Source organism: Thamnophis sirtalis, unplaced genomic scaffold (genome assembly GCF_051295495.1).
Source record: "Thamnophis sirtalis isolate CommonGarterSnake01/CBP01778 unplaced genomic scaffold, rThaSir2_p1.2 scaffold_3, whole genome shotgun sequence".
Classification (NCBI taxonomy): domain Eukaryota; kingdom Metazoa; phylum Chordata; class Lepidosauria; order Squamata; family Natricidae; genus Thamnophis; species Thamnophis sirtalis.
In genome coordinates this window covers 132,239,170-132,258,165 of record NW_028261383.1, presented here as the reverse complement: position 1 = coordinate 132,258,165, position 18,996 = coordinate 132,239,170, and the positions used below count along the sequence as shown (strand labels likewise).

At 42.4% G+C, this 18,996-nt stretch overlaps 1 protein-coding gene across 1 annotated transcript; it reads left to right on the top strand.

Moving 5' to 3' along the window:
- Nucleotides 1–1,399: 1,399 nt before the first annotated feature.
- Nucleotides 1,400–11,168, top strand: NPTX1 (neuronal pentraxin 1). Its single transcript, XM_014053339.2, has 5 exons — nt 1,400–2,051; nt 2,420–2,627; nt 3,501–3,745; nt 4,692–4,871; nt 7,031–11,168. Exons 1-5 carry the CDS (start codon nt 1,533–1,535, stop codon nt 7,250–7,252), a joined length of 1,374 nt encoding a protein of 457 aa, XP_013908814.1. The 5' UTR covers nt 1,400–1,532; the 3' UTR covers nt 7,253–11,168.
- The last annotated feature ends 7,828 nt before the right edge of the window (nt 11,169–18,996 follow it).

Genomic DNA, 18,996 nt, shown 5'->3' with positions numbered 1-18,996 from the left:
GCCAAACTGCGCTCCTCGACTCTCCTCCATCCGTCCGGTTTCATGTGGAGAGGCAACAGTCCCCCCGCCTCGAGCCAAAAGGAAACCTTTCTTGCGTGTCCCCGGGGGAAAAAGGGAATTGGAAAAGAGAATTAAAATTATAGTTAGCTACGTTGGCCTCTCTCTCTCTCTCTCTCTCTCTCTCTCTCTCTCTCTCTCTCTCTCTCTCTCTCTCTCTCTCTCTCTCTCTCTCTCTCTCTCTCTCTCTCTCTCTCTCTCTCTCTCTCTCTCTCTCTCTCTCTCTCTCTCTCTCTCTCTCTCTCTCTCTCTCTCTCTCTCTCTCTCTCTCTCTCTCTCTCTCTCTCTCTCCCTCCCTCCCTCCCTCCCTCCCTCCCTCCCTCCCTCCCTCCCTCCCTCCCTCCCTCCCTCCCTCCCTCCCTCCTCCTCCTCTTCCCGCTCCCCTCTCTCTGTTTCTCTCCTCCCTCCCTCCTCTCAGGTGAAGAAGAGGAGAGAGCTTTCGGCTTCCTAAAGCTGCGCTTCCCTGCTTAGTTTGCCCAAACCTCGAGCTCTCGCTCTTACACTTTTAGATCGGCCGCACGCTTTGTCCCTCTAGAATGGACTCGTTGAAATCTGGCGTCTCCTTGTCAAACGAGGTGCCTGAAGCCAGCACCTCGGCCAAAGTGGCACACGAGGAGAAAAGTTACGCTCCGCAGTCCCTCGAAAGACACAAGTTTTCTGTTCGACTGGGATGCACGCTACAAACGAGCGGTCCCCTGTACCTTCAGAGGGTCCTAGGGAGGGGGGGGGAGACTGGGGTGAGGGGAAATGTCCTGCGGTCCCAAACTATGTTTCAAACAAAACAGTCCCGATAATGGCCCGCCTGCGTTTGACACCCTAGCATTCCCTTCTTGAACACAAAGCACCGCGACGGTTGCGATTTCACGCGGGAAAGTTACACCTAGGCGGATACTCAGCACACCTGCCTCCTTCGTTCACAACACAGCCGCCCCCAACCCCCCCCCCCAATTCCAGACAGCCACTACGTTTTGCCCGAGGAACTTCACAGTGGCCACTTTCTGGGAATTGTTGGGAAGGGGACTTCCAGGAGGACCCCACCGCAGATCCGCTTCTGTGTTTAAACACGCATACACACAAACCCTCGACCACGCGGTCCGCAACATCAATTTCCCCCTGTCCGAAAAGAACCCGCTCTGCCGCACAGGCGCACGCCTTACGCATCCGGCCGGGCTCCGGTCCTTCCCTGCGTGCGCAGGCCGCGCCCCCTCCCCTCCCTCCCCCTCCCCCGCAGGTTGTCCCTGCGCGCCGTTCCAGTCATCGCAAGGAGGGAAGCAGCAAGTACGTGCAGTCACCAGACCTGCTCGGTGTCCCTCTAATTTGGACTTGGCCATCCTGAAGCAGGAAACTCGATGGGCACCGAGCAATTAAACAGGGATTCCACCCTATCATGACGTCAGTGGCGTTGTAGCCCCTCCCGCCCGCTATAAAAGCAGCCCGCGTACCGCAATCGGCTCAGCAGTTCGGTGGACAGTTCTATGGTGCTGAAACTCCTTTTGCAGTTTCCCCCCCGGAGCTCCGCGTTGTTTGGGATCTTCGCGCCGGTCATGTTTGCCGCGGTCCGCTGCAGCTTGGTGTTGGTCTCCCTTTTCTACTTCAAAGGATGCGCCCAGAATTTTGGACAGACCCGGTTTATCTGCACCTCGGTGCCGGTGGATATGGACATGTGTACCTCTTCCATTCAGAGCGGCGGTAGCACCGAGGATATGAAGACCACCGTGCTCCAGCTCCGGGAAACGGTGCTCCAGCAGAAAGAGACCATTATGAATCAGAAAGAAACCATTAGGGAACTGACCACGAAACTGGGCAGGTGTGAGAGCCAAAGCACTGTAGAAGCAGGCCCTGGTGACTCTAAAACGGGTGGGGGCTCCAACAGAAAGCAGACCGGCTCTTCCAAAAACACCATGGGAGATCTCTCCCGGACTCCAGCTGCTGAAACACTGAGCCAACTTGGGCAAACTTTGCAGTCGCTCAAAATCAGGCTAGAAAACTTGGAGGTACAACTTTCTCCTTTCTGTTATTTCTTAAATCTAGGCAAGCGGATCCTTCAGAGTTCGCTGTTGAGTTATCCAGCCTTTGCTGGCTTCTGTGTTGTTTTAATGGGGCAGCTTTGCCCTACATCGGAGGCAAAACATTCGCGGTCCCATTCAAAATGTTCTCCATTGCTCAGTTCTTTAACAGATTGACTTGTTCCTTTTTTTAATAGGGCACTGCTCTTTCACTTGGTAAGCTCTGAATGAGTTTAGCTGTGTCAGAGTAATGAGCCTCGGGACGAGTCTCTGGAAAAAATAATGCTATGGTGTTAATTTGGTTCCCCCAAAACCACTTACTCTCTTTGCTTCTCCCCCCATCCCACCTTGCACAGCAATTTAGTAGGATGAATTCTTCGAGTCAAACCAATTCCCTGAAGGATATACTTCAGAACAACATTGATGATTTAGAAAAGCAAGTGCTCTCTCGAATTAACAGCCTGGAAGAAGGAAAGTACAACTCCAAGAATGAGTCTGAAGAAAGAGGGAAAATAGAAAGCACCTTAACTTCCCTTCACCAAAGGATCACTGACTTAGAGAAAGGTAAAGCAACCTGGATCGAAATAGGTGTAGGGCTTTTTTTCTGAATAGTGACCCACTTGGAGGAAGGAGTGTGACTCCTGTATGCCCTTTTTAACACACACACACACACACACACACACACACACAAAACCACAGTAATTTACATTCCTTAGTGGCAGGCAGTTACTATTTTGGGGTGAATTGTGAGTTTATGCAATTGGGAAGGGCAATAAATAGGTTTTATATAATTTGTCTAAAATAATATTGGCCCATGTTGGGAAAAAATACTACTAGTGAAGTGTCTTAGCAAATAATACCCAATGCACATCTTAATATAACTGATTTATATAGATTGAGTTCTCTCCTCTAAGTGACCTAGAACAAGCAAGAGTATTTTTTCCCTTCAGACTCCAGTAAAATCACTGCATCCATTTACATTTCTTTCTCCTACTGTGTGTGTATATACAGAGATAGAGCTATAAAAAGTCATTAAGAGTAAAAAGAGAGAAATGAGAGAGCCTGTTCTCTAACTGCTGTCCATGTGATTAGGATTAGTGTGCTGAAATGTGTTGGAGGGATTTGAATACTGCCATCTTAAGGCTCATTATATAATGAGAAAGAAAGAAAGAAAGAAAGAAAGAAAGAAAGAAAGAAAGAAAGAAAGAAAGAAAGAAAGAAAATTAAACTGTTCAGGTCTATGTGCTAGCATTGATGCTGAGAAGTGATCAAGGCATTCCATTTTTGGCACTGCCTCAGTAGAACAATCCATAATACTGTGCATGTCTACTCAGCAATTAGCCTCATTAAACTTGTTTCCTGATAAATGAATGTAGCATTATAGCCCTAGTAACTCTGCAAACACAGAGCAAACACCCTTTTCTTGTCTTCCTCCAGGTCAGAAAGATAATAGGCCAACAGATAAATTTCAGCTGACCTTTCCTTTGAGAACCAATTACATGTACGCAAAAGTGAAGAAAAGCTTGCCAGAGATGTATGCATTTACAATTTGTATGTGGATAAAATCAAATGCATCTCCAGGTGTAGGCACACCCTTCTCTTATGCAGTACCTGGACAAGCTAATGAGTTGGTACTTATTGAATGGGGTAATAATCCTATGGAGATCCTTATCAACGACAAGGTAAGTGTCATTCAGTTAAGAAATAGGCATATTTTAATAAATGAAAAATTAAAGAAGGCAAATTACTCATTAAATGTATAGATAAACAATGAAAACTTTGCATTTGTTCTCCAAATATCATTTGGACATGAGGAATGTGATTGCAAATCTTTGGTGCGAAATAATACCGTAAATACTGGTATTAAAACATGGTTCTATTTTAAAGACACAAAATGAGTCTTTAAAAAACCTTCAAGTTTCAATGCATTCAATTTAAAATAAAACTAGCTTTTTATATGGTTCTGAATTAAACCATTTGATTTGACCAACATTTAAAGAAAGGCTATTGTGCACAATGTAATTTTTAAGGACATTTTTTAAAGGAGAACTTCTAACTTTAGTGAAAACTTGCATATTTTCATAAATATGACCAGCTTGTTTGTTTCATCCTTTCAATTACACTGTGCCTCCCCAAATTTATCAAGATACATTCCAACTGAAGCAAGGCATTCTTCTGAGGTTTAACAAATGCATTCGGTTTTAAATACAGAAGTCAACTCTCATTTTCTCAGGTTTCCAGAACTGTAGAAATACATGGCAATATTTTCAGATCTGTTTCCTTATTGCCATGGTATTTAAACCTGCAAATCTAATTCTGTGTCCTTGAGCATAAAACAAGCATTCTTATAAACTGTACTTCCAAATGCAATTCTGTTCATGGTTACTCAGAAGCAAACCTTATTAAATTCAATAGGATCGATCCCAGATAAGTGCATTTTGCTTTAGATCGCAAACTTTTGTTACCCTTCAGATATAACTGGAGATCAAAATGTCCCATGGCTACTATGGAGATTTGACAACATTCCCATCTTGTTAGTAAATACAACAGCAACCAGATCTCCAATACGGTGCACAATATATTTGGGGGAATGCATATCTGCAGCAATTCTCACTTTTCTTTCCTCAGGTAGCAAAGCTTCCTTTTGTCATTAATGATGGGAAATGGCACCATATCTGCATTGCATGGACAACCCGGGATGGTGTCTGGGAAGCTTATCAAGATGGCACCCAGCGAGGCAATGGGGAAAACCTGGCCCCTTATCACCCGATCAAACCCCAAGGGGTCCTAGTGTTGGGGCAGGAACAGGTAAGGTTGTGCAGTGATGACAGCAAATGGCCATCTTCTGCAGCAGAGATAAGCAAGTCGTACTTGTGGGCTTTTAGAACTAGAATCTTGAGATCCACCATTTGGGATTGGCGACACACATAATTAAAGAATGTAAAATCTAAAAAATTCTTTTGAATGCCAGAACTGAATGTCATTCACAATCTTCTAATATACATAGAAAAAGACTCCTGGCTATCCCTCCTAACTACCCTCCACATATATTTTTTTCATTTCTGCAATAGGCTTTGGTGGGGGGAGGGTTATAGTTACTGCTGTTAAAAAAAATCTGTGTTCATCTACTACAGATCACTCAGTGATCTCCAGCAAATAATGGTCAGTTCACTCTTGCAGTAATTTGCTGTCATTTCATATAAAGACTAGTGAAGAAGGTGCTAAAAATTAGAAACGGAGAAAACATCCCCTTCTGGTCTTAATTGCATTCCGTACTTCTTGATTTGCCCTTCTGAATTGTTCCAAGCTGATACAGGATCCCCTTCAATTCCAGACTGTGTATGCGTGTGTGTATATATTGAAAACAATGGGTACTGGAGGGTTTTGTATTCTTTTGTTTTATCATACTAGTCATAGGCTCCTGGTGCTAACATGACCCTGATCATATCAAAATACCTCACAGCCAAAGCATGCTGTGTTCATACATTATAAGGTTTCCTGCAGCAAAGTTGCCATGAGTTTATGCTTTTAATTGGTTAGGTATGAATAGATTTCCCTAGAATTTCCAAGCTTTGTTTCCCCAATACTAAAGATGGTAGAATTTACTTTGTTCAAAATAATAGCAGAATAGAAATTAGGGCTGGTGGACTAGTGGGACGGTAGAAAAAAAATGCTTAAATGGGGAGGAGTCCAGAATGCGTAGGCGTTAAAGAAGACTAATCTGTTTCTTTTTGTGACACCTATTTAAGCTCCAGATACACAACTCTACATACAACATCGTATTATAACATACATCTCTATAGATTTTTCACTGCACAAATAATATTTTCAAGATTTCTTCTGAAATAAGATTTAGGCACCAAAACTACTAACGAGTAATCTGTACCAGTGTTTGCTAACTTGTACTTTTGGGATACGTTCAGTTGTAATCATTCATTTCTCAGCTACCTGTGTGTTGCAGTTCCAATATATTTTGAGGGTATTAGGTAGGGAAAGAGGGATTTATACAGAAGTGTCAATGTGTCACCTCTGGTTTATGACAGTACTATGTTTGGGAAGTTCTGGTCATCAGATCATAGATTCAGACTGACCTGAATACTTCCATGTAACTACTCATCCCAAATCCCCTTCCACTTCATAAAAGCAGGCAGCTGTATTCCTCATCTTACTTTCCAAATAACATGGATAAATTCTCCTTAACAATGCTACTCATCCACCTGAAGAAACTGTGTAGCCAGAGATAGAAGGACACGGTAACTATTTCATGGGGGGAGGGGGGAGAATCATAATTGATAATGAATTCATGAATCATGAATTCAATTATTGTTTCTTGATCTCCTCACCACTACCACTCCTTATTTGAAAAACAAACTTTCTTCAGATGTGGATACATATAAGTTTAAAAGTTTTAGGAATTGGTTTGGAAATATTGATACACATTATTACATAGCAGAATGAAATTACGTCAGAAAGAACAAAAATAAATATACCCAACTAGAGATCGTGCAAAAGAACAACAATTCAATCTATAACTTTTTAAAAATCTGGGCATTGAAAAAGCAATTCTTGTAGGTGTTTACTAAGCAAAGAAATAGCAATTGGATGGGTCTTCTTGAGAACAATCTCCACTCTTCGAGGCACACCAGCAATATTAGAACTTGTAACCAAAGCTTCTAGTTTTGAAAATATACTCTACAGAAAATGCACTTCAGTGACTGAATATTCTTGTCTTTATTCAATTTCCTATTGAGCTTCTTTAATGCAGTCTGTTCTAGCTGACCTTTCCTTGCTACCCAAAAAGCTTTCTGGCTCATTTCAAGTGTTTATTATACCAGGTTTTAAGATGGTCGATGCTGTGTTCCTTCTCTGAAGAGGGAAAAAGCACCTTGAGTACATGATGCTGTACCTATTTGCAGAGAATGACCTTTTCAAACCTTTGATCTTCGTTTTTTTTCCCCCCATTCAAGGATACACTTGGTGGCGGATTTGATGCCACCCAGGCCTTTGTGGGAGAACTGGCCCACTTCAACATCTGGGACCGAAAGCTCACCCCGGGGGAGGTCTACAACTTGGCTACTTGCAGCACCAAAGCCCTACCTGGTAGTGTCATAGCCTGGTCTGAGACTAACATTGATATTTACGGTGGAGCCACCAAATGGACTTTTGAAGCCTGCCGTCAGATCAACTAAATCTGCCATTCTTTTCCCCTGTCACTCTCCCAGATCCACTCAACCTTGGGTGAACAGACATTCTTCTCATCCAGGAATGTTTTACAGACAACTTGCCTTCCTTTTTTTTCTTTTTTCTTTTCTGTCACTTTCGAAAATCATATTACTTGTCCTGAAGAACCAGGGGGAGGGAAGACTAGGAATCTAGGAAATGTAAATGGAGTTCTTGATACCATTCTAAGATCGCCCGGAACTTTGCAAACTGGCAAAAGAAAAAAAAACACCACCAAGAAGGTTCCTAGCTTTCCTCCCACCGCTTTATGATGTCACGAGATGAATGGTCTGATTTTTCTGGCTTGCCAACTTCGTTTGAAGCCTGAGTGCCTTTGGGCTGGTGCAACTCTTTCAGCACATCTGTCTTCATTTGCATATACTTTTTAAAGGTGATCTCTATTTATTCCTACTCTACTCGATATCTTTTAAGCACCCATTCTCCTCTAGGCAGGTATTAATTGATTTATTTTTTTAAAAGACATTCTATTTACAATTTAGTTTTCCGAGTTAAACGGGATGGCAAAAGCTTTTTGAATAGTGCATAAGGAGGCTGGAGAAGGAGATGAGGTGAGGGAATGGTGTCTTTCCTTAAATTGATCAGGTCCTCTACTGTCCCTCACTGGTGGTGTTCACTACTGGTTATAGCCAGAATAGGACAGAGCCATCTGTCAAACGTACAGGTAAGACTCGGGAGCATTGCCAAGCTGAGGATCCTGGATGGCTTGTCCAGGTCTGGGATAATATGTAGGAGCAGCTGTTGCTTATCCATGCCAGTGCAGCTGTAAAACAGCCTGCTTTCCTACACTGCCTTTATTTTGCTTAGAGTCTAAAGGGGATCTGCCTCTGTTAGCCATCAAGCTTATGTGAAGTCTAGAGAGAGCCATCAGCTACTGTTTCTTCCAAAGCTCTGTGGCCTGAAAAGGGCAGTGGATTCCCAAACCCCTTCCTGGGTTGACTTTCCCTTCTCAATTTCATAGCGAACTCTTCTCCTCCAAAACCAATGCATCTTGGACCTCCAAATGGAAGACTTGATTGAGAGAGGGGGCCATTTTCCCACCCCTTTGAGACATTCCACACCCTTGCTCCTTTACTCTAAGAGCCATAAACCTGAAGGGCTTGTTGTTGGGGGAGGGAGGGAGGGAGGGGCGGGGAGGAACAGGAGTCAGATCCAAAGTGTGTGGTTACCTTCTGACTTCCATGGCCATACTTGCGAACTGAGAATTTTGTTTTTAGCCGTATATACGGGGCATCATTGCAGGGGGCAGTATCGCCTAGTACAATGAGCCTTGCTTGGACTTTTTCCCCTAAAGGGCCCCGTGTCAGATGCTGTGTTCATTTGTTCTTTTTGAGAGGTGAAAAAGAATGGTGGGAAGGACGCATTTCAGCCAATAGAGCTAAGAAGCCGAGCGAAGGGCCAGTCTTGGTTTTGCTCTGTAGACCTAGAGGATGGAGGAAGGAATGGCTGTGTAGCCATTTCATGAATCTGTTTGGAACTAACTAACACTGTGCTGTACTTTTGAAGCATACAAGAAACCTTGGCCTGAATATAAGAGTACATCCTTCGCAAACTTTTGTGAAGGAATCAAAGTGCGTTCCATCGTATTAAGGGGTACAGTATCTTGGAAAGGACCTAAGACTAGGAAGGCATCCTGGTTGTCTTCTCCTGTGGGGATTGTGCTTTGTTTAGACAAACGAACCTACATCCCCTATGAGCACACACACATCTTCAATGGCAACTAGTTGCAGTTCAGTGGTGTTCCTTGCTTTGGTTCCCTTTTATGGTACTCTTAGATTTCTGCAGGCTTTTACGGAGACAAAGGGTGCATTGCCATTTCTTGCATGTTTCAGTAGGAGCCTCAATTGTGTTTCCTCGATCTAATGCTTGCCTCCTTGCATGGGTTATTGCAGAGCTGTGGGGGCATTTGCCATGCAATAGTTGATGCTTTAAAAACAAATCATTCAAGCACATTAGTAGAGGTCAGGTGTGGCTGGAGAAAAGGCAGTTTATTCATGCCGTGTTCTTCCCCCTGAAAAAGCATGACCTTAAAAAAAAACCAACCACCTAAAAGACGAGCAATGAACTTGTTAACATTCAAAATCAATGGGGATTATTTCTTTCAAGCATGTTTTTCTTACCCCAAATGTTTTGGGATGTTAGCGTTCTCCATTCAGTATGGGAGTGATTCTGAACAGGTACTGTTTATGCCCTTCTGCTGTTCAACGAACACTGCGCATTTGGGTCAGACTAACTGATGTTTCCCAAAGTGCATGTCCTTGGGGCTGTCCTGCTAGCGTCGCTTTGGGGTGGCCTCTTCCATGCCAGGTTTCCTGGGAAAGAGACGTTCAGCATCAACGTTGCTTTCCTAGACATGGACTAGATAGCAGACCCACCGTGTCCCAAACCAAGGCTACTGCTTAATACAATTGATGTTCCCTCTTGCACTGAATAATTCATGCCTCTCTCAGGTGATGTCCTTTTATACAAGCAAAACGAGCACTAAACAAGCAGCAAGCGTGTTTGCCTGAAAATATTGTCTGACAATTTCACCACATTCCTAGGGAGGGTTTTCACTGGCAAAAATGCCGCCATGGTTTTGCGCGCACAGGCCCCCTTCGTGTGAGGTGTCCTCTATTTAGGCAGTCAGTGAATCCACCTCCTTCTGCCATTTGATTCCAAACATGCATAATTAAAAGTCAGTCCTATTTGCATCTAAGGAGCCTACTTGCAAAGAAGGCTTAACGTCACAGATTAAGTGTGAGATTAGTTGAACTACCATTTCACCTTCCCGTGACAGTTTATCTATTGTTTGATATGTCCAGGCTTTCTGTTTAAACACACACTCGCACGCACTCATGATCTCTTGTATTAAAAAAAAGAAGTTTACTTATCAAGAAAAGGGTATTTTTATTAGAAAAGATTATATTGAAAATAAACGGGTATTCCCTCGAAAAATACTTTTAACTGAGGAAGGATAAACAGAACAAGAAAGTTTATTTTGAAATATATAATGTTTTATATGGTTTCTGTAAAAAAAGAAAAAAGAAAGAAAGAGAGACTTCCTGGTTTGTACGACTCTATTGCAGCCTTCAGCCTTTTCAATCATCTTTCCCTTTTTTTGAACGTAGTCGAGGCATTTTTCCTCGGCCCTGGGGAAGAAAGGGAGAGGATCGTAAGACATGTGAAACCCTTGGGAGTAACTCTAAAGCTGTGGCAAATGCATATGCAATTGGCTAGGCAGAGAAGTAACTCAAGGCTAAGGATGCACTCACACAAGAATGCCGCTTGTCACAGAGTGAAGAGGGCCATGTAGCCCTTCACCTGAAAAAGGTACGCAAGAGAGCTAAGGGGAAAGAAAGCCCACCTGAACAGACCCACCAAAAGAAGCCCTCTAAATAGCTTTCTTTTAAATAGCACCATACAGCAGCGTTCCTTATACAGTGCTCTTTTAAGCTGATCAGCCAAATTGTACCTTGTAAGATCAATCTGCTCATGAACTTTATAAGACACTTTCTCCAGTATAATCTGGAGAAGGGGGGAAAAATCATGAAACGGTCAATGAACTCAGTCCAAATTGCATGCCACTTGCCCTATAAAGAAAAAAAAAGGACAATGTTACAATTGTATATACTGTACAGTGTGAAAGACGGTATGTTTCTTGAGTTATCATTCTGTTAACCAAAGCTGTATATTTTCCTATTTCTTGCTATTAGTCTTTATTGGATTTTGAAAGAGTTATTGTTATGTCTGACATCCAGAGAACACATCAGCAGTTCTTAAAATGCACTGTTTCTACTAGTTCTTCATGCTTTCCCCTCCATTTTATTGCTGAAACTACATGAATTGTCGAGTTTATTTTTACACAATAAAAAAAACGATGAAAGACACGAGTTGCGTTCATTTTCCTCCCCACCTAGTTTCTTTGCCCGGAAGAACCTCTACACTGGGTACTGTTTCTGGGTCACTGCCAGCTTTCTGGATGAGTTGCTTCTGGGAAGGGGTTGCTGAGATTCCCACTCAGATTCTCTGCAGAGCTGCAGCACATCTGCAAAATCAGCCCTTGCCAAAGCGGTGCAACCCCACAACCCCACGCCAAAAGGCTAAGACTGGCTCAGAACATTCACTGCCATTTCTTCTGTCTAAACAATTTGGGTTGTCCCATTTTTTGTTTTTGTTGCCTTTTGCTCTAGTACCAATTTTTTGCAGACTCTTTTTTTGGGGGGGTCTGCTTTTATTAATTGCCTTGATCTATTGCATCTCCTGCACTTTCCCATGGTGTATTTTTTCTACCCCATGCTGCAGTAGGTTGGGGATCAAGATTTCAGACATTTTCCATTTCTGTGTCTTAGTGATCTTAGAGGACTTGTAGCATGGATTTCTGATGCACATTGACTCGGTCATATTCCAGTCTTGTCATCTTCTAGTAGAAGAAGCAGTTCCATCAGCTAGTGAGATCTAGTTAATGGGGCCAGTGAGACAGAATTGCAGGCTACAAGTCCAACTAAGAGCAGAACAGCCCCTACATTTCTGCAGTAACACATTTTACGAGCCTCGGTTGCCCAGTGGTTAGAGTGCAGGCTATTTCTGCTTACTGCCGGCTGCCTGCAATTTGGCAGTTCAAATCCCACCAAGCTCAAGGTTGACTCAGCCTTCCATCCTTCCGAGGTGAGTAAAATGAGGACCCAGATTGCTGAGGGCAATAGGCTGACTCTGTAAACTGCTTAGAGAGGGCTGTAAAGCACTGTAAGTCTAAGTGCTATTGCTATTGCTATACAAGAGTAGGACTTAGTAAGACCCTTTATCTAGAGCCTAAAATTTATCTTTTCTACTTTTAAGAGACCTAGCATTTAGATCACAAGAGAGATACATTTTACCTAAGAAAACCAAGTTACCACTTACCTTCTTCACCAGGAAATAACAAAAAAAATAGGAAATGAAAATGGGAAACAATGAATAAATGACCCTTAAGATGCAGTTTAGGATGACAAAAGCCACATTGCTCAAATAAGCCTCCAGAGACTACACATCAGTTTCTACTTTAACAAGCACAGATAATGACATCTTCCAAAAGTCAACTCCCATCTCCCATTTTCATTGCCTTCTATTTTCTGGTTGTCAGGGAAACAACATCTTGGAGCTGGGCTCTTCACCATTAAGTGCAAATAATTCCACCAAAACACCTCTTTCGGAGAGTTTTGATATTGGAGTTTGCCCTATTTCTTTTTAAAGAGTTGTTTGCAAAATAAATAAACAAGGGAAATGGAAAGAGAGCCAGCCTCCTATTTATAGACATTCAATCTTGTTTCAGGAGTTCCAGAGAACCAGCGCACAGATTTATTCCCATAGATGTTTGGGATACCTGTGACCAGAATTTCAAGGTCGGCAGTATAATGTAGCATTCTAAAGTTCAGGTAGAAGAGATGATTAAAAGAAACCACAAGAGTCTCAATTTCATCCCCTTAGTGAGAGAAACGATGAGGGAAATTTTCCCTGCTGCAATTCCAGTGTTTGTACTATTCAGTTATAACTAAAATAGACTGTATAATTTTGCAGTAGAAGATTGATGCTAAAAATGCAAGGGAAAAACTGTGAATTGTTCCAAGGTATTATTGAGTCATACAATCACCCTGAAACAGTCTTCTTAACAAATGGAAAGCAATCAAACTACCAACAAATCACTATTTTTTTAAAAAAGAGATCCATGGGGGATTCGGGAAATAAAAGATGGCTGGCATAGTAACTTTTCTGGGTAATTGGACAGAAAACATTATTAATGATGAAATTGCCAAACAGATAAAAAAATAGATAAGGCCGATGAAGGAGCAACGTGGCTTCTGCAAACATTCGATCTCTTCAAACTTTCAGAGGTTTTTCAAAAAAGATTTTTCAAAAAGCATCATATTGTAGAGTTAGAGCGTTAGTTAGGGATGAGTGATAAAGTGGTCATGTATGTTTAAAAAGCAAGATCCTTTAGGAGAGCTAAACACTTAAGACTTTTGGTCTGTTGGCAGTTCAAGACCCAAGCACTGTGCAGTGGATTGAACTCCTGTTACTTCTCCCAGCTCCTGCCCACCAAGTAGTTTGAAAACATGCAAATGCAAGTAGACTAATAGGCACTGGTGGTGTAGTGGTTTAAAATGCAGTACTGCAGGCTACTTTTGCTGATTGCCGGCTGCTTGCAATTTGGCAGATCAAATCTCACCAGGCTCAACGTTGACTCAGCCTTCCATCCTTCCAACGTGAGTAAAATGAGGACCCAGATTATTGGGGGCAATAGGCTGACTCTGTATACTGCTTAGAGAGGGCTGTAAAATCACTGTGTAACAGTATATAAGTCTAAGTGTGCTACTGCTATTGCTATATTTCAATGGGAAGGTAATGGTATTCAACATATAGTCATTCTGGCCACATGATCACAGAAACAGCTTTGGACAACACTGGAGAGATGAACCAAGGCCCATAGAGCATGGTGAAATCCAGCAGGTTCTGACAGGTTCTGGAGAACCAGTAACAGAAATTTTGAGTAGTTCAGAGAACTGGCAAATACCACCTCTGGCTGGCCCCAGAGTGGAGTGGGAATGGAGATTTTGCAATATCCTTCCCCCAGAAGTGGGCAGGGCAGTGGTGGGTTGCAGGCAGTATGCCCCATTATGGGTGTACTGGTGCCTGCTGGGAGCACCGGATACCGTTCTGGTATGGTGCTCTGGAGGGCTCACCTGCCTGCCCACCCTCCTTACCTATATTTGAGCTCTTTGGCGCTTCTGCACACGTGCACAGAGTGTACGGCACCTGAGCAATGCTCTGCTGAGTAGCTGGAGTGTCGCAGAGGCATCACGGAGCGTCGCAGGAGGTAAGGTTGCATGCCCGCACTGCGCATGTGTGCGTGCATGCTGCATGCATTCATGTGGCGGATGGCGGGCACCGTTGCACCATACCGGTTGCAACAGGATCCGGAACCCACCACTGGGGCAAGGAATGGGGATTTTGCAGTATCACTCCCCTGCCACGCCCACCAAGCCACACCCACAGAACCATTAGTAAAAAAAAAATGAATTTCACCACTGCCCTAGAGTCCAACACAATTGGACTCTATTCCCAATTCAGGGAACTTTTACTTTAAAAAAAAATTTAACAACATAGGGAAAGCATGCAGAGCATGGCTTCCCGAAATGCTTTTCAGATCCTTTCCCAGCTATGAGTATGGGAGAAATCTGTATTTCCTTAGTGGTAATGAAGTATTCTGTTGAGTCTGTGTGTGCATGCATGTTTCTCCTTTCTTCATAGGTTGCATAACTCTGTGTGGTATGTGAGTGTGCACACTCTGTGAAGCACAGTGCAGGCTACCTACATTTGGAGATGTCAACTGGGAGAAAGAAAGGGGTTTAAAATGGATGAGTCAGCATCATTCTGAATCCCTGCCCAATTGCCACTCCAACAGAGATGCAGGGAAGGATGTAGTCTACCCTCAAACCCAACTTTTCTTTTGTTGAGTTCTCCCACCCAATCACATTTGGCTCTGCTCTTCTGAACTTTTTGGGGAGAGTTATTCTGCTGACGGACAGATAGACAGAATGTCACGTCCCATTACATAATTACTTTCCAATGTTCTGTGGGGGTGGAGAGATTAACAAGGACAGCGATGAGCTCCAGAAGGATTTTGGCACATTGTTTCTAGCAGGAAAATATACAAACATTCATATTGCACTTAAGTTCACATAGACATCTGAAGTAGCAGTCACCACAGAGATCTTGGAGCGATAGTGTAGTGGAAAGCTCAGTGTGCAGCTGCTGGAACTGAAAATAAAACAGCCAATATGTAATATCGTTATATAAATGGGTGATGCAATCCCATTTAGCACACTGTGAATATTTCTCTTTATCACACCTCAAATTGGCTATCATAGAGCTGGAATTGTACTGAAAAGCTTAAGCAGACCAATCAAAGGCTTGGAGCAGTTGAGGGGGAAAATAACACAGAAGAAGTTGATCAAGCCTAGTAACAAAAGAAGAAGAAAGAAATGGGAAATATAATCAAAATTCAGAAATTATGGGGAGGAAGTAGGGAGATACATAAGGCATTTTTCCCCTTCTCAAGATATTAGAATCTAGGGATAATCTATTGAAATTGAATAATGAAAGAACTAGACAAGGGAACTGCATCTCCTCTCAGCCCATAGTCAACTTGTAGAATTGATTTTCAGAAGTATAGTAATGGCCATAAACTTGGACAGTTTTTAAAAAACAACTAGAGAGATTCATGCAGCATGGTTATTTTTCACAATGGTTGTGTGTTACTTCAAGTGTGAAGCAATAAAACACTTAATGGTACTTAGTAGGAAACAAAACTGGAAGGAGACTATAGTACTTGTGTCTTACATAAAGGCAACTTGATGATTCCTGCTACTACTCTGGACATATTTTAGTATCTGTTAGTGGACCTCCCACTAACAAATCTAAGTAACTCATAGCTGAACCTTTGTGTACCAGTAATTCATTACAGGTAGTCCTTGACATATAACAATTCCTTTAGTGACCATTCAAAGTTACAGTGGCACTGGAAAAGATGACTTATGTCTGTTTTTCACACTTGTGACCATTGCAACATCCCCATGGTCATGTGATCAAAATTCAGATGCTTGGTCACTGGCTCATATTTATGACAGTTGCATGCCACGCAATCCCCTCTAGCCACCTTACAAAGCAAAGACAATGGGGAAGCCAGATTCACCTAACAACCGTGTTACTAACAGCCGTGATTCATTTAACAACTCTGGCAGGAAAGGTCATAAAATGGGGCAAAACTCACATAACAACTGTCTCGCTTAGCAACAGAAATTTGGGGCTCAATTGTGGTCTAAAATCTGATTCATGTCAGAATTCATCAACAGGTAGAGTGAGCTGGTGTTTAATACCAGACTTGCATTTAATTAGTAATAAATCAAAATCAGGTCAGGACTTTTGAAATTCTGAACATAATCCTTTTAGGATTCATACACATTTTTTCTTCTTCAAAGCATGTACATATTAAAGGCTCAGCATTTTTTACTTCTAGCTGCTTGCAATACATTCTATGATGTTTCCATTATGCTTTATAGTTGTCAACACTATCCCTGTGGCATTCCATTATTCCAATTGTTTTCTTTTCTTTCTTTTTGTTATTTTGCCCTGTATTCAAGAAGAAGGGAACAATTCTTAAACATCTTGTCATAATCTATTCATAAGGAGGAGGATTAGTAAGAGACCAGTGCTGTCACTTCTGGATATATAAAGAAATGATTCAACATAACATCATCATTACTACTATCAAATGTGCACGTCTCTTTTCTTAATCATTAATTGGAAATTCAGGCAATGAGTAGTGATTGAACTGGAGCCAAAGCAGGGCAAATAAGAAACATATACATTGAAAAGATACGTTCTCAAGGAAACAGTGAAATTTGCATGCCACAGTAGGCAAAGTATTTTATCTTAAACAAAGGGGAAGTGAAAAAAACATAAACACGTCTAGACAGAAATATTCCAGAAGTAGATTGAGAACGCTTAGTAGCCAGGAAATGATGGGTGGCAATCAGTGGTGGGATTCAACCACTGTAACAACACGTTTACTGAGTGTGTGTTTTGCACACACAGGTGCACTTTGTGCGCACCAAACAGACGCTCCACACGCACCCAATGCGTTTGAAAACAGCTCTAAAACTTATCTTCTACTGTAGCTCCAGTGAGTAAAACAGCTGAGGTGTGGCAATCTGCTCTGCCATGCCTACCAGCTGGGCTTCAAATAAAGCAGTGGTTCCCAAACTTGGCAACTTTAAGACTTGTGGACTTCAGCTGGAGAATTCTGGGAGTTGAAGTCCACAAGTCTTAAAGTTGCCAAGTTTGGGAACCACTGAAATAAAGGAAATGTAGGTCAGATTAGTGCAGGGGCAGGTGGGGGGGGGGACTGATCGCCAGAACTACCGGTTCACACAAACCGGCCCAAACCGGCTGAATCCCACCCCCGGTGGCAATTAATAAAGCAAATGGGAAAGCTAGAGTGGATATGTAGGTTGAATAGAGCAGTCTGCAGAAAAAAAAAAACATACTTCCAGTTGTATTGCTTCTGTTTCAATTGGACTTGTTGCCTGAAAAGGATACTTATAGTAGTAACATTAATGCTGATCTCTCTGTGTGAACCTTACATTTATATCCTACTTGATGGCCAGCCATGACTTCAATAGTATTACATTATTATTCACATTATTACATTGCATACCTTTCTTTCTTAAGGATGACGTACAGGAAATAGCATCCATTTTTACAACAAAAATTGTTAACATTTATCCATTGGAATGTGAGTTCAACTGAATTCTGACAGAGACTCCTGCCTCCTGCCCCAATCTTGATTTGCTCCTTTTATACAACAACCTCTGGTTTCTAGTCAGAATTAGCCAAAACATTTTTTTTAAGTGGTTTGGGTTGCAACCCAGGTTGGGAAATTAGTCCATCTTACCAGAAAAGTATAAAGGGGTAATAAGCATCTCTTGATTTTAGACCACAGTGGCATGGCTTTCAAGTGCTTTCTAAGCAATCTTTAACCCAGGTAATAGATGATGGTGCTGTGTATTAGGGAAAGGGAAAGGTTCTCCTCGCATCTATGTGCTAGTTGTCCCCGACTCTAGGGAGCGATGCTCATCTCTGTTTCAAAGCCGAAGAAGAAGCACTGTCCGAAGACGTCTCTGTGGTCATGTGGCCAGCATGACTAAACACCACACGGAACGCTGTTACCTTCCCACCAAAGGTAGTTCCTATTTTTCTACTTGCATTTTTTACATGCTTTCAAACTGCTAAGTTGGCAGAAGCTGGGACAAGTAACATTATGCAGCACTAGGGATTTGCACCACTGAACTGCCGATCTTCTGACACAAGCTCAGTGTCTTTGCCTCTAAGCCACCGCATTACAAAAAGGTAAAATCAGAGAGGAGGTGTGTTAACTTTTATGTTATTCTCTTTTCAGGAAACGTTTTTCTTCTGAGGAGAGGCCGCCTGTCAGGCCTGCAGTTATATCCCTTTTAGGATCTTTGGCCTGCCACACTCTCTCTTATTTCTTTATGCTGTTTCATTAGTGTAGTAGTTGGGAGGGGGGAATAGAAAGGAGTAGAATTGTGGAATGTGTTGTCATTCTTTTCTAGAAGCCCAAGATCATCTTTTGTCTCTGCACCTCTGCACCTGCCTGGAACCAGCTGGGTGGAGATGCCAGCGTGGGTGAAGAAGATTGGACCATGTGATGGATTTATGGGTGTGGGGATAAGATCATGAACTTTCAACTGGGTGGAATCCCAGGAAGTTTCAGATTTGGGATTCCACAGATGTACCAAGATGTCTGACTTATTAAATTGGAACTTTAAGGATCGTTTTGCCTTGGACTCTGATTTAATTCTGCATGATACTTGGAACGATGACAAGGTGTCATGGGCGTGTGCAAAGTCTCTGTGGTAACAGCAAAGATAACATCCAGAGGAAGTTTGAAATTCAAGACATAAGCTGGCGTTATGGGAAAGCAAATGAGGGAAAGTGGTTGACAGACTGATTAGGACCATAAATAGTACTGGGCCATGATTCATCTTAACAATATTACGTAAGCTTTGATGGCTGCATTTGTCCAACTTGCTAATGCCAAACAAAGCAACCACACTGCAACTTAGTATGATGATCGAACCCAGCTGTTACATGGAAT

What these genes read in the sequence shown, in the direction of transcription:
- NPTX1 (XM_014053339.2), top strand. Translation starts at nt 1,533, where the DNA reads ATGGTGCTGAAACTCCTTTTGCAGTTTCCCCCCCGGAGCTCCGCGTTG. An exon ending in AGATCCTTATCAACGACAAG is followed by an intron (nt 3,746 to 4,691) that starts GTAAGTGTCATT and finishes TTCTTTCCTCAG; the next exon opens with GTAGCAAAGCTTCCTTTTGT. An exon ending in TAGTGTTGGGGCAGGAACAG is followed by an intron (nt 4,872 to 7,030) that starts GTAAGGTTGTGC and finishes CCCCCATTCAAG; the next exon opens with GATACACTTGGTGGCGGATT.